Source organism: Aristolochia californica, unplaced genomic scaffold, assembly GCF_029961685.1.
Source record: "Aristolochia californica isolate CCGP_79_NKW_82.1479 unplaced genomic scaffold, dmAriCali1.0.hap1 SCAF_3, whole genome shotgun sequence".
Taxonomy (NCBI): domain Eukaryota; kingdom Viridiplantae; phylum Streptophyta; class Magnoliopsida; order Piperales; family Aristolochiaceae; genus Aristolochia; species Aristolochia californica.
In genome coordinates, this window is record NW_027181992.1 from 46,379,589 (window position 1) to 46,392,716 (window position 13,128).

At 38.9% G+C, this 13,128-nt stretch overlaps 1 protein-coding gene across 3 annotated transcripts; it reads left to right on the forward strand.

Annotated features, from left to right (window-relative positions):
- The first annotated feature begins 9,116 nt into the window (after positions 1–9,116).
- LOC137959837 (protein Brevis radix-like 2) lies at positions 9,117–13,020 on the forward strand. 3 transcript variants are annotated; one of them, XM_068807220.1, is made up of 7 exons: positions 9,117–9,368; positions 9,485–9,609; positions 9,748–9,913; positions 10,554–10,921; positions 11,816–11,951; positions 12,038–12,444; positions 12,604–13,020. In XM_068807220.1, the coding sequence occupies exons 2-7, from the start codon at positions 9,593–9,595 to the stop codon at positions 12,680–12,682; spliced, it is 1,173 nt and encodes a 390-aa protein (XP_068663321.1). In that variant the 5' UTR covers positions 9,117–9,368; positions 9,485–9,592; the 3' UTR covers positions 12,683–13,020. The 3 variants fall into 3 exon arrangements, with proteins under 3 accessions (XP_068663321.1, XP_068663322.1, XP_068663323.1); XM_068807221.1 differs by having other exon boundaries at positions 9,485–9,537; XM_068807222.1 differs by lacking the exon at positions 9,485–9,609.
- The last annotated feature ends 108 nt before the right edge of the window (positions 13,021–13,128 follow it).

Sequence of the window (13,128 nt, forward strand, 5' to 3'; positions counted from 1 at the left end):
ACGAAGTTCTGAGTCAGATACCTAGCCAATACAACCCAAAAAGACTAGCCGTTTAAGGTGTGGAAAGCCAAGTATCTAAATCAGACCACAAACTCTAACAAGAGTGGACGGAACCACTCTGACATGGGGGAGAATCTCATATGTCGCCTTCACAAGTCATTATATGGCTTAAAACAAGTTTCCCGACAATGATTTGTCAAGTTCTCTACAACTATCCAAAATACAAGATTTGTTCAATCCAAAGCAAATTACTCGTTATTCACATGTCGGAAAGACAAATCTTTTACAACTTTGTTCATAAATGTTGATGACATTCTTTTTACGGGTAATGATGTTAATGTCATATTAGCTCTCAAAATATTTCTGCATAGTCATTTTCGGATTAAAAATTGGGTAATTTGAAGTATTTTTTGGACATCGAAATTTCTCAATCAAAGAAAAGTATTTACATCTCGCAACAACAATATACTTTGGAATTTTTAAAAGATATTGGATTTTGGGGTGTTAAACCTATGAACTTTCCCATGAAGCAAAACGTAAAGCTTTTGGATTTAGGTGAATTGCTTAAAGATCCATCTCAATATATGAGAACCTAATTTATTAGAAAAATTTCCGACCTGATATCACCTATTCGGTTCATGTGTTAAGCAAATTCATGCATGCACGCACCACACAAACCACACATGGAAGCCACCTTGCAATGTTGCGTTATTTGAAAAACAATCCAAGACAAGGTTTGTTTTTCCCTTCTCAGAACGATTTATCCTTGTGAGCTTTTTCTGATTCAGATTAGGCTGGTTGTCCAATATCTCGTAGATCCACTACAGGTTATTGTATTTTTTTGGGATATTCGTTTATTTCTTGGTGAACAAAGAGGCATAAAACCGTATCTCTCTCCTCAACAAAAGCCGAATATAGATTTGTGACATGTATATGCAATGAATTATCCTGGTTATGCTCAATATTGACAAAGTTGAGAATATTACATATGAAATAAGCATTGGTATATTGTGATAACACAGTTGCCTTATATATAATAGCCAATCCTATTTTCCATAAAAGAACTAGACATATAAAGATTGATTGTCATTTTATTTGTGACAAAATACAAAATAGTTCAGTTATAACCAAACCAAATATGTTACTTCAACAAATCAACTTGCGGATGTGTTCACAAGCCATTGGGAAATGAAATTTTTTCAACTATGTTGCACAAGTTGGGAGTTTTTTACGTTCATTCTACAACTTGAGACGGAATGTTAAGAATATTGAGAAGGTCAATGATAGCTATAAATAGATTGTATTAGTTGTATAACTATCTAAGAATAGATTCACGAGATTTGCGTCATTGTGGAAATTTCTTGTATAAAAGTTACATTTCCTAATTCAATAAAAATTCATTTCGGAAAGGTAAATACTCTTTCCTGGATAAAAGTTACTTTTCCTAATTCAATAGAAATTCAATTCGAAAAAGCAAATACTCTTTCCTGGATATGCGTCAAACATTCATAAATTTTGAATTTGTGCACCATGGGGTCAAATCTAATGTTTGGGTTGGACTCCATTTTCTGCCAACATCATGATTCTCTAGTCGAATGCTCCCCTAGGTTTGACTCCTATAGATTTTATACCCTATAGAGGTCGACCCTTTTATTTTGTCCCAATACTTTTGTCATTTTCACCTAGATGGGGTGGATATCTCCCGTGGATTCAACTCCTCTTAACTTCTTCATCATATAGGGGACGACTCCCTCCCTTTTTTATTCTGGAAGTTTCTATAACTAGAGTTCAACTCCATTGTTCTTTTTGGTTGCGTAAGTGTCCGACTCCTATGCCTAGCGTCAACTTCATTGTTCTTTTTAGTGTTCGTTTGTTCTTGGGATTCGAAATCCTATTGGCTGATGGGCTCGATTCCTAACTGATGTTTGAATCCTTCTTTTTCGTTCTTCATGCTAGTGGTTTGTAACCCATGTATGGATTCAACTCCTTTTTCAAAACTTTATAAGTCTCTGTCTCTTCTGCAAAATTTCTACTCGAACATTAACATAAGAGTCTGTAATCCTCAAAAATCTTGTATTTGGAGGAATCATGAGCCTCATTTTCAACAAATACAAGGATTACTTGTTTATCTAATTAAAACACAAATCAAGCCTCTTGAAAGGTAGACGTTAAGATCAAACTCAAAACTTCAAATTACACCCCCAATACTAAGGTGAATCTACCAGCAATTCAGCAACTTTAATGTACAAAAGATAAAATGAATTGCATTCAGAAATACTACTAAGTTGGTTATGCAAGAAAACCAACAATCACTCAATCAATATGAAGATTTTGAGCCTAATATATATATAAAAAAAAAACAGATTTGAAACTACTCAGTAATCAAAGAAATGGTGAATAAATGCCCTAAGTTCTAGAGTTCTCCAATTTCTAAAACGAAGAGCCTATGAACATGAGTGGTATGCACTGGGGCTAGCTTGTACCATTTCTATATGCACTTTGCTCTTCTTCTGAAGGTTGATATAAGAGAGGAAGAGGGATTGTTGATGCATACTCCCCTATTTCATCACAGAGGACCTCCTCCCTCCAAGGACCGAGAAGGGATCCTTCACTCAGTTATGATATAACAAGAAGGGAACTGAAGAGTATGTACGGGGAAGGGCCACAGACGTCAGATGGGGAAAATCACTGAGAAAATTTCCCTTTACGTCAGCTGGGGAAGGACCACCGCCCTCCCCTGTTGTGAAACTCTAGTTGACCAGGTTTGATTGCTGATTCAACTAGTGAACTGGCGGACCTGACCAAATCACCAAGCATCACAGACGTGGGGACGGGGAGTTGCGGAACTTTTAGACAGCAAAGGAGAGGGCGACAACCCTTTCCCCGCCTGTGGAAAGGAGGAAGGGCAGGGCAAATCCCCCTTTCCACGCCAGTGGAAAGGGGGGAGGTGACCGGATCAGGTTTTACAACATTGTCTCTATAAAAAAAAAATATATATATATATTTGGAAAAATAAATTATTTACATTTTTTATTCGAAAGTTCTCCAATTTAAAAAAATATTAAATTAAATTTCTTACTTTGATGCCGCCATAAAAAACAACGAGAAAACTAAGGATATTGTTCATAACTACACTAGAAAGAAATATTTTTTTTGTAAATAATAAAAAATTGAAATAGTAAGCAAATAAAAAAATAACAGGAAAATCACTTTCCTTTTTTATTAATTTTTTTTAAAATACTTATATGCCAGAAAAAGCTATAAATATTTTTCTTATGACACACATTTCCAATAAATTTTCAGATAAAATCCTATTAGTGACTTACTAGGAAATTAAATAAAAATTTTTAAAATTTTCCAAAAAAAATTAAATGGATCTGTTAGTGCTTTTTCTAGGGAAATAAATGAAAATTTAATAATCAATCTCATACATTACCATACTTATCGGATAAATTTTTACTAAAATAAATTATCAAATACAAAATTACCTTTGTGCTGAAAGTATTAAAGCATCAATTGTCACACACTTATTCAAAAAAATTCCATATAGTTTTCCGGCCCATTATAGCTAGAAAATCTTACCTAGAAAATTTTATGATTTTCAAGGTAAGAATTTTTAGCTAGAAAAATGTTTCAAAAAATCATGAGACATCAATGGTCCCTAACAACGTCTTTCTACTAGAAATGTTTTTTCGGCATTTCTAAAAAGTTCTGTACATAACAAAACAACGACTGAAATGGTAAGCATGCTTATTACAGTGAGGCTCTACACGACTAAACAGGGATGAATCAGTCTCATGCTGAAATGAGATTAAGAGAAGTTAGAAAACTCCAAATCCAATCCCAGTAGCTAAGCCAACCAATATCCCCATAGAAACCAAGTCAATGAACAATTTAATGGGATCATTTGAATCGTTCCATAATTCGTACAGAACCCATTAGTCCGCCAGACTGAATCAACACTGGTTCAAAGCTTTAAAATCAGCTTAAAGCAGCGTTAGGTGTGATTAAAGACTGAAACAACCTTAAAATCCAAATCATGAAGCCTCCAAAGTCAGAACCCCTCTCCCTCTCAGATAAAGAAACTGGTGATGGCATCACCAGCCCTTCAATGCTAGGTGGTTAGAATGTTGAAACCCTACTACCAACAATGGAAGAAGCAGATTCTTTCTTTGACAAGAGCATTGAATAAATTAAATGAACGAATTGATTTGTTCTAGCCTGCGAATGCTAGCAGAAACTGCTCAGAAATGCGTTAGGTGGTGGCAATTTCAGCTAATTAGTGCAACTATGCCCTCATTCAAAGCCAGAACCATTAACTATACATAGATCTGCTTCTATCGCCAGTTTCTGGCACCTAGGCATTGCAACAAACACAAGATAAGCAACAACTTAAAGCAGAGCAAACCGACCTTTACTACCTTCCCTTTTGATAACCCCGCGAGAACGCCACCGGCCAACAGCAAATCAACAATATTCGCCTTCACTTTCAGCGTGTAGCCAGCAATGAAGACTTTCGACACACGCAGAACCTCCACGAAGAGAATAAAAAGGGGTAAATGTCCAGTTTCCTCCGCAAAGATCCAAACTGGAATTCCGGATGCAGTGGCTGGTATGTTCGTTCCTGCGCGACAAAGAATCAAAATCCGGGAGAATAAATGATTGCTTGGAGCATTGTCTAGAGTAATCGATTATAATACCTGATTGCAGGAACCTTTCGACGAAACTTTTTTTCTTCCGGGGCAGAAAGTAGTACGTGATGGTCTCTTGTTTTTATATCAGACTAGAGGAAGCTTTGAGAGAGAAGCAACTTTTGCAGGATTCGGTGGCCTAATGGCTTTTAGAGATGACATTTGGTCGCACACAAGGCAAGCAAAGTATAATTTCCCATCAAGTGGAAACCCAACCTAATTATAAAATTCGAAAGCTGTTGCTTAATTGCTTGATGTTGAGTTATACTTAAAAATGTTCAAATTAATTAAAAAATAATCAACTAGTTAATTAAACAAGTGAACACAACACTATAACTTTAGTGCGTTCACCATACAGAAGATTATCCGGTTAATTACCACCTCAACAGCTTAAAAGGTATATTTGGAACCTATGAAAAATAAAATTAAATAAAAAAATTAAGAATTTATGTCAAACGCCTAACCAATACAACCTAAAAAACCGATCTGTTAAGTGCGGATAACTAAGTACTTAACCCAGATAGACCAGGGGTAGAGGGAACCTAACCCAGGTGGACCGGAACCATCGAGCTCTAACACCCACCATTCCCATTCTCTATCGTTTCTGCCGGGATTCGAATGTCTAGCTCTAATACCATATCAAAAGCCTCACCAATACAACCCCAAAAAATAGTTTGTTAAGTGCGGAAAACCAAGTACTTAACCCAAATGGACCAGGTGTGGACGGAACCTAACCCAGGTGGACCTGAACCACCTAGCTCTAACAATGTGGTCATTATTATTCCCCAAAATAATTAGTAAAAATAAGAATTTAATTATTATCTCATTTTTACTAACTATTTTTGAGAATAATAATATTCAAATTCTCCTTTTTTTCTAGGGGTTCCAAATAGACCCTAAAAGTATGTACGGACAGTTGAAAATTAAAGGAAAAATATAAATAAATTATACTATTTTTATATATTTTTATAACTTTTTTTTAAAATTTTTTTTTCCTAACAAAAGAATAAATGTCAATTAACTTAATAATCTTAAAAATAGGATTTAATCAATCAATTAGTTGCCAAAATAAAACATAATTAAACCCGTCTTTACCAATTTACATTATTAAAACCCTTTCATACAAAGCCCCCCAATTTTACTATCAAACTTGTAAATTACGATCCAACTTGGTCAATCCGACCTAGATTTTTAGGTTATTAGAATGGTGGTCTACTAAACCAAATGATCCAATTAACGTCCACACTTATGTCACATGCCCCAATGGGACCATTTCGCCCATTCGACAAAATCATTCTTCACCAAAAATAATAATGTAAATAAATGCAGTTACCACTTACCGGGTACTTCACTAGAAAGGCTTCACCTTTTTCTTCCCCCCGTTAATCATCATAAGCTTTCTAATCCCTGTCTTAGCATGAAGATTTAATGGCGCGCGGGCGAGCGTTATGGCCGACCAAAGTGGAGCAATAAACGCATCGTTCGGTGGCACGCGTTGATTCCATCTTCGTCATTAGCTGTGTCACGCTGAAGCTGGTGAATAATTGGTGACAAATGATATAATGTGATGGCTTAATATTTCTGTCCACCTCGAATTTACTGATGCCCCATGATTGAAATCTCCTTAACTTGCTATTCCCAGTTGGTTTAATTTATTATTTTTAGATCAAACCAAGTTGGTTCAATTGGATCGGACCATTAACTATTTTTAGGAATAATAATGGTCAAATTTTTATTTTTTATAGATACTGTCATAGAAAAACAATGCAATGGGAATTTTTTTTATTTAACTAGTTTTTAAATTAGGAAAAAATTATTAAAAAATTATCTTTGATCAATTTTTTTATTTTTATCTCAATAAAAAATATTATATTATAAATAAAGTATTTTTATAAATAAAAAAATTAATATAAGAGGTAAGTGATAAAAAATCATTTTTGTACTTTTTGGTCTATCACATTTTTTTTGCACTTTCTTATTAGCACAAATACACTAGAAAAAAAAGGAAAAGAAATAGAGTTCAATTGGACCTGATTATGACCAACGGTTCAACCGAACCGGGGTCTGATTTTATGACCGTCGGTTACATTCGAGTCATGTGGCGTATTATTTTCTAGCATGGAGAGCGGATCGAGTCGTCTCTTTCGAGGTCATCACTGCGCCCCACGCGCACCCCACAATATCCCATTCGCAAGGTAACCTTATTCGCAAAAAGGACTCGGCGAGTTTTTCACGATTCTTACGTCCTACCAACTTTACTCGGCGTCCTTCAGCGAGTTTTAACTTAGAAAATGACAAAAAGGGTCCGGATGATGAAGACGAGTGGTTGGGTGGCAACATCAAGACAGGAGATTGCAGAGTGCATTCGCTGGAACAGTAGGACCGGTTGGAGGAGATCGGGACAGGATGGACCATTAGTTCCGGATCAACGGCAATTAATGAAGTGACCATGGACGAATAGACCGGGCGAAAGGGAAAATGTCCGGGCTGAACCAATTTGATGTAACAACCATTTAATGAAGTGCCTATGAACAAATAGACCGGTTGAAAGGAAAAATATCCAAGTTGAACCGATTTGTAGTAATAAATACAAATAAAAGTTAAATAACTTAAATAGTAAAAAAATATTAGGTATCCAAAACTCTATTAAAAAATGTTCCTGAAATACTGAGTTAGACTATGTGAGCTTGATCAATACTTGAAGTGAACTCCCACTAGTCTTGGGGTGGGTAAGGAAGCTTCACCTATCATGGAAAGGTGGAGCTTGACCTATATGACTCACCTAGGTACAAAATTGAGTAGACATGAGAGACCTATCATGGTACAAAATCGAGTAGACCCATAAGAACCATGAGAACCATGAATCTCAATACCATGGTTGTAACTAGTTAGTTGTTAAAGAATAGTATCACATGAATTAGTGAATATAAAGATATTAAATTTATTAGTTTAAATATTTATTTTTTTAAGTTGGTTTTTAAATGGATTTTGGACCTAACTTAACGTTAGCAACCTCCAACAAAGGTAGATAATTTCTATTTTTATGGTCGTTTTTCTGGTTGAGTAGTAAAAAATGCATTACAATGAAGAGTGAAGAAAAAGAGTAGAAGAGGGTCAATTGAACCGACAATAACTGGCGCGCGAAATGACCGTTGGGGGATTTGAAACGTTGAAACAACTCCGGTTTCTACGGATCTTAGGATCTGGATATTCAGAAGCAAGTCGAAGGGCAGATCCAGCGACAAAGAACTCCCCTGTCCTTCCATTCTCTGACGTACTTCTGGATGAGCACGTGTGCCGGATCCCTGCTCCGGGCTTCGAGTCCGGTTAGACCCCACCGTCCTGAAAACGACCCTACGTTTTTTCCTTTGATTTTTTTTTCTCGTTTTATTTTAGATTCCAGGAACCAAAGAACTTTTTATTAAAAAATTACGAAAAATAATGATTAGTAATAATCAGGGAAAATAACCACTTGATAAGTTATTGAGAGTAATCTGATTTTATCTTTTTAACCTTTACATTTGGTGTGAAACATTATCTCAATTGCCCAAAAGATCGGTTTTAAGGAGCAAAAAGCCATGTACTTAACCTAGACCACAAACTTTAACAACCACCCTTCCAAGGTTCTGTACCACTGCCCTCCGGGATTCTAATACGAAACATGGTGTCTAACTCTAATACCATGTCAAACGCCTAGCGAATACAATCCAAAAGATCGGTCTGTTAAGGAACGGAGCCTAATACTTATCCCAAACCACAAACTCTAACAAATCCGACGTCTTAAATTATCTTTTAATATATTTCATACCAAATAGTTTTTCATATTGGATAATTACCTACTTGAATACTTAATTTATCTTTAAAATTAAAATAATATTTATATTTACAATAAAAATATAATTCTCTCTATTTATTGAGATATAATTGTTTATTTTTATTTTTGTTTTGTAAAATTAATTTAATGTATTAGAGTTAACTTTTATAATTTTTTAAAAGATCAATTGCAAGAAGACTTTCTTATAGATTAAAAAAGGGATTTGTTTTTCTTTTTTTCATCTATGGAAAAGGCAGGGGGCAGGAGCTGGAAAAAAGGGTACGAAGCAAAGCTTTTTTCACGCGCGTGTGCACTGTAACTTTCGCTTTTTTACTGGTTTTCATCTGCGCTCAAGGAAACGGAAAGCGAGCACACACTAGAGAGGAACTCGGGGTGAGCAGAAAAAGCGCTCGGCTGTCTTTTCACATCGGCGTTTTGTTTCCGAAAACCTCGTCGAGTCCCGAGATCCAGCACATAGCGACAAGAGAGAACCCCCTCCCCCCCCCTGCGTCCGACTCAGATACCGGCCGTACGCCTCCTCTAACCGGTTGTTACCCGGTAACAAGTGGCTAACGGCAGCTCGCCGGGTTTTAATATTCCAATTCTGTAACCTAGAGCGAGAAAAAGAAACGGAAAGCGCAGGAGAGAGAGAAAGGGGGAGAGGAGTGGGAGTATTTCTCATATCTAAGTTCCCACTCTCCTTGCGCCTTTGTGTGCTGGAGAACTGTCAGGGAAATGCGCTGGTGGCCGCCGCAGGCGCACGCCTCTCTCCGCGTTCTCAAATCATCCCGAAAACGAAAATAACGGAGCCCCCTGGTAGCCCGTGATCAGTCGGTGAAGAGATTTGTCGACAAGTTTCAGCGGTAATATTATCAGACACCATGTTTCCTTCGATTCCTCTTCTAGACGTGTGACTGTGTGAGTGACAAATGGGTTTCTCAACTTTTCTTTTGGGGGGGTTTTGTTTTTTTGTTTGCAGAGGGATTTAAAGCGCCTGAAGACTCTGCCCGCTGTATTTATGTAGCCATTAAAGTACCTTATTGGAGCTTTAAATCACTCGTGGTTTCTCTGCGCCTGTTACTGTACCATGTTTTGTAGTCTTTCGTAAGGATGTCGAGTTGTGTTTCTCAAGGCCAGAAGAATTTAGTTGATAATATGTCTGAGGAGGAATTTGGTCTCACTTGAGTTCATTTATTCGGGTTCTCTTGTTTTTGAGGGCGTTTGATTTGTCGATCTGTTCAGGGGGAGTGAACCGGTGAGATCTGATATTGCGGATCGGCAAACTGAGAAGATGTTGACGTGCATCGCTTGCTCTAAGCAGCTCGGGGGAACGATACACCATCCCGAAGAAAACGAGCCTTCCGGAACTCCGAGCACCAAACAAGCTATCAAAGCTCTTACAGCTCAGGTAAAATGACATTGCTCATAGGCTGAAGAAATTTCTCTTTCTCTAACATATTTTTTTCCTTTTTTGGATCGCGTACGGTCCTGGTGGGATGTCAGTGACCTCTGCTTTAGTCATTGGTGGGTTGTTTGTTACCGGAGATGGTGATCTTTGCCTATTAACATATCATACTATTTTGAAAAATCATCACCTACCACGCCCAATTCAGTTTCACTGCAAAAAATAGTCGATGCTGTGGTCTGACGTCTTCATAGGAAATGCTCACATTCGTGGAAAAAGAAAGCCCTAATGTTGCATTCAGTATATTTCAGATACAATTTGGTCGATAATTTCATCCATTTGATGTCAATCGTCCGCCTAATGTTTTGTTATTCACTTCATGTCGACTTGGTCTACATTCTTTAATGGCGTGCATCAGATCTTCTGCCTCTAATGAGGCTTGCAAGTTACCTTCCTTGCTCAAACATTTGGATGGCAATCTATTCTTTCCTAGAAATAGTGAATCCAGCTTCATTTTCATTTTTAGTTGGCTTCTGCCAAAATGCGCAAGGGCGCAGTACCGTGGGGAAGAGTGATTCTGAATGACAGAAAGCCCAAACTGCGTGAAATGGTCTGATGGTGGTTGCCTGTTTGATTCTCTCAGATCAAGGATATGGCCTTAAAGGCGTCAGGTGCGTACAAGCACTGCAAGCCGTGTGCGGGATCGGGCAGTCACCGGCACGCTGGGTATGTCGACTCGGACGTGGCATCGGCGTCAGAGAGGTTTCACTACTCGTACCGCCGGACGGGAAGCGCCAGCTCGACGCCTAGGATCTTCGGGAAGGAGCTCAAGGGGCTATCAAGCGGAGAACGAACGCCATCAATGAGTGGCCGCACGGAGTCGGCGTCGGCAGTTGTTTTACTGGAGGAGGAAGAGGTTAAAGAGTGGGTGGCGCAGGTGGAGCCCGGCGTCCTCATAACTTTCGTCACTCTTCCTCAGGGAGGGAACGATCTCAAGCGGATTCGGTTCAGGTAAGCCCTGTACTTATTACTGGCCCTGCTTTTTATATCTCAAAGTTATATTTTGCATGACTCTACTCGTTTACATTGATTCACACGACTCCCAATCTTGCTTCCCTTCCAAAATTGGTGCAAACCAGGCTTGGAACCGGCGCGGTCCGGTTTTTTAAAACCTATCCTTCGAGGGATAAGTTTGAGGTTTATTTCAAAGTTGTTAAATATTAAATTATATAAAATTTATTATTTTAATAATCTGGACATCAATGTTCACTTGTAATAATAGAAAATCTTCTTATATTAAATATGGGGTTTTGAAGCGGATCAGGAAAACCACTCCTTTCCCCTTATCTGTACAGTATTTTTTTGAGCCCATTCTTGTCAAAATCGCGCTTAACCTTTTCCAATTTTCGAAATCCACGCGCGTCGAAATGTGGGCTATGTGGTGAGTCAATTTCTTCCATGGCTGTCTCTTGGATCATTTGGTTGTGGCCCTTATCCACTAGGCTGGTACACGTTGTGTAGGACACCATTTCTTTATCTGGTTTAGGTACTTATTGTGCATGGGCGCTGCGTGGTCTCAGTTTGTCATCTTCTCCTTGCTTTTCCGTCTCTTAGATGTCTTGTGGAAAGCCAATGGGCACAGGACTTAGAGCCCATGTTTAACAGTGGGACCCTATGTTGTCAACACATATTGAATACTGTGGCTGTTTACAGTTATTTCCCATGAATCAGGATTCTCTGACAGGAGCACCGTCTCCTGATGTGGTGAGCAGTTATCCTAATCTTTATTTTTTCAGACTCGTAATAAATTATAGTCAACAGGCGTCATGACCCTGAATAGATGACCCACAACTAAGACCCTCTTCGAGGCCATGCTTAAGCTTGTTCTGTTTGGGATTTTGCTAGTCGCGACATGTTCAACAAATGGCAAGCTCAAAGGTGGTGGGCCGAAAATTATGAGAAAGTTATGGAGCTTTACAACGTCCAGAGGTTCAACCGCCAGGCTGTCCCTCTTCCCACACCGCCGAGGTCTGAAGATGAGGTGAGAAGGCTTCAATCGCCTCTACCTCTTGATCTGCTTCACCGTTTCCTGTTTCATTAATGAGCGATATCTAATGTTCTCCTCAGAGCTCGAAGATGGAATCAGCGGAGGATAGCCCGGTGACACCCCCGCTGAGCAAAGAACGCCTCCCGCGAAACTTCCAGCGGCCAATTGGGATGGGCTACTCTTCCTCGGATTCGCTGGACCACCACCCTATACACAGCCACCCTCGCCATTACTACGACTCTGGCGGACCCGCTTCGACACCGAAGCTCTCTAGCTTAAGTGGGGCTAAGACGGAGACATCGTCCATGGATGCCTCCATAAGGACGAGCTCTTCAAGGGAAGGCGACCGGTCTGGGGAGCTTTCTGTGTCAATTAGCAACGCAAGCGATCAGGAGACCGAGTGGGTGGAGCAAGACGAGCCCGGCGTTTACATAACAATCAGGGCCTTGCCCGGTGGGACGAGGGAGCTTAGACGCGTCAGATTCAGGTAAATATACAAGCGAAATCAATTACGTTATCGTCCAATGCCACCTACTTGATCACTGGACTGAGAATTGAGAAGGCCATTCACTATTTGTTTGTGCATTTCCCTCATTTAAAATTGGTTGCAGAAGAGTTTTGACTGCGATTAAACCTGTTTGTGCAGCCGAGAAAGATTCGGGGAGATGCACGCGAGGCTGTGGTGGGAAGAAAATCGCGCCAGAATACACGCGCAGTACTTGTGAGCGTACAGATGATTCCAGCAGCAAATTGAATACATATCCTAGAGTAGCTTCTATCACTAAGCTTCACTGAAAGCTTAGCGGCATCTTCATATCGTTTCTTTCTTGGTTGTCTAAGATAATGGAGCACCAACAGCCAAAATCATGCTAGTTGCTCTTCCACACCTATTATCTTTTTACCTGATGGTCTGTCTCTGTTTTCTCCTTTTTCTGGGTTTTCGTTGGTCTGTCCTGGAACTCGGAGCTCGTCCGAGTGGGATTGGTGAAGAATGGATGTGTCAATAATTGTTTGTGAAAAGAACTGTGTTTAATATAAATGGGTTTGGGGCCTTCACTTCTCACTTTGGGTGTTGTAAATAATAAAAGGTGAAGTATGTGGTTTAGTAATTAGAAGATATCGGAATCTTGTTCGACTTAATTACATAAAAACTGAATTCACATTAAAAATC

Bases quoted from the DNA above. Each gene is read 5' to 3' on its own strand.
- LOC137959837 (XM_068807220.1), top strand. The intron at 11,952-12,037 runs GTGAGAAGGCTT...TGTTCTCCTCAG, and splicing joins CGCCGAGGTCTGAAGATGAG to AGCTCGAAGATGGAATCAGC. The intron at 12,445-12,603 runs GTAAATATACAA...CTGTTTGTGCAG, and splicing joins CTTAGACGCGTCAGATTCAG to CCGAGAAAGATTCGGGGAGA.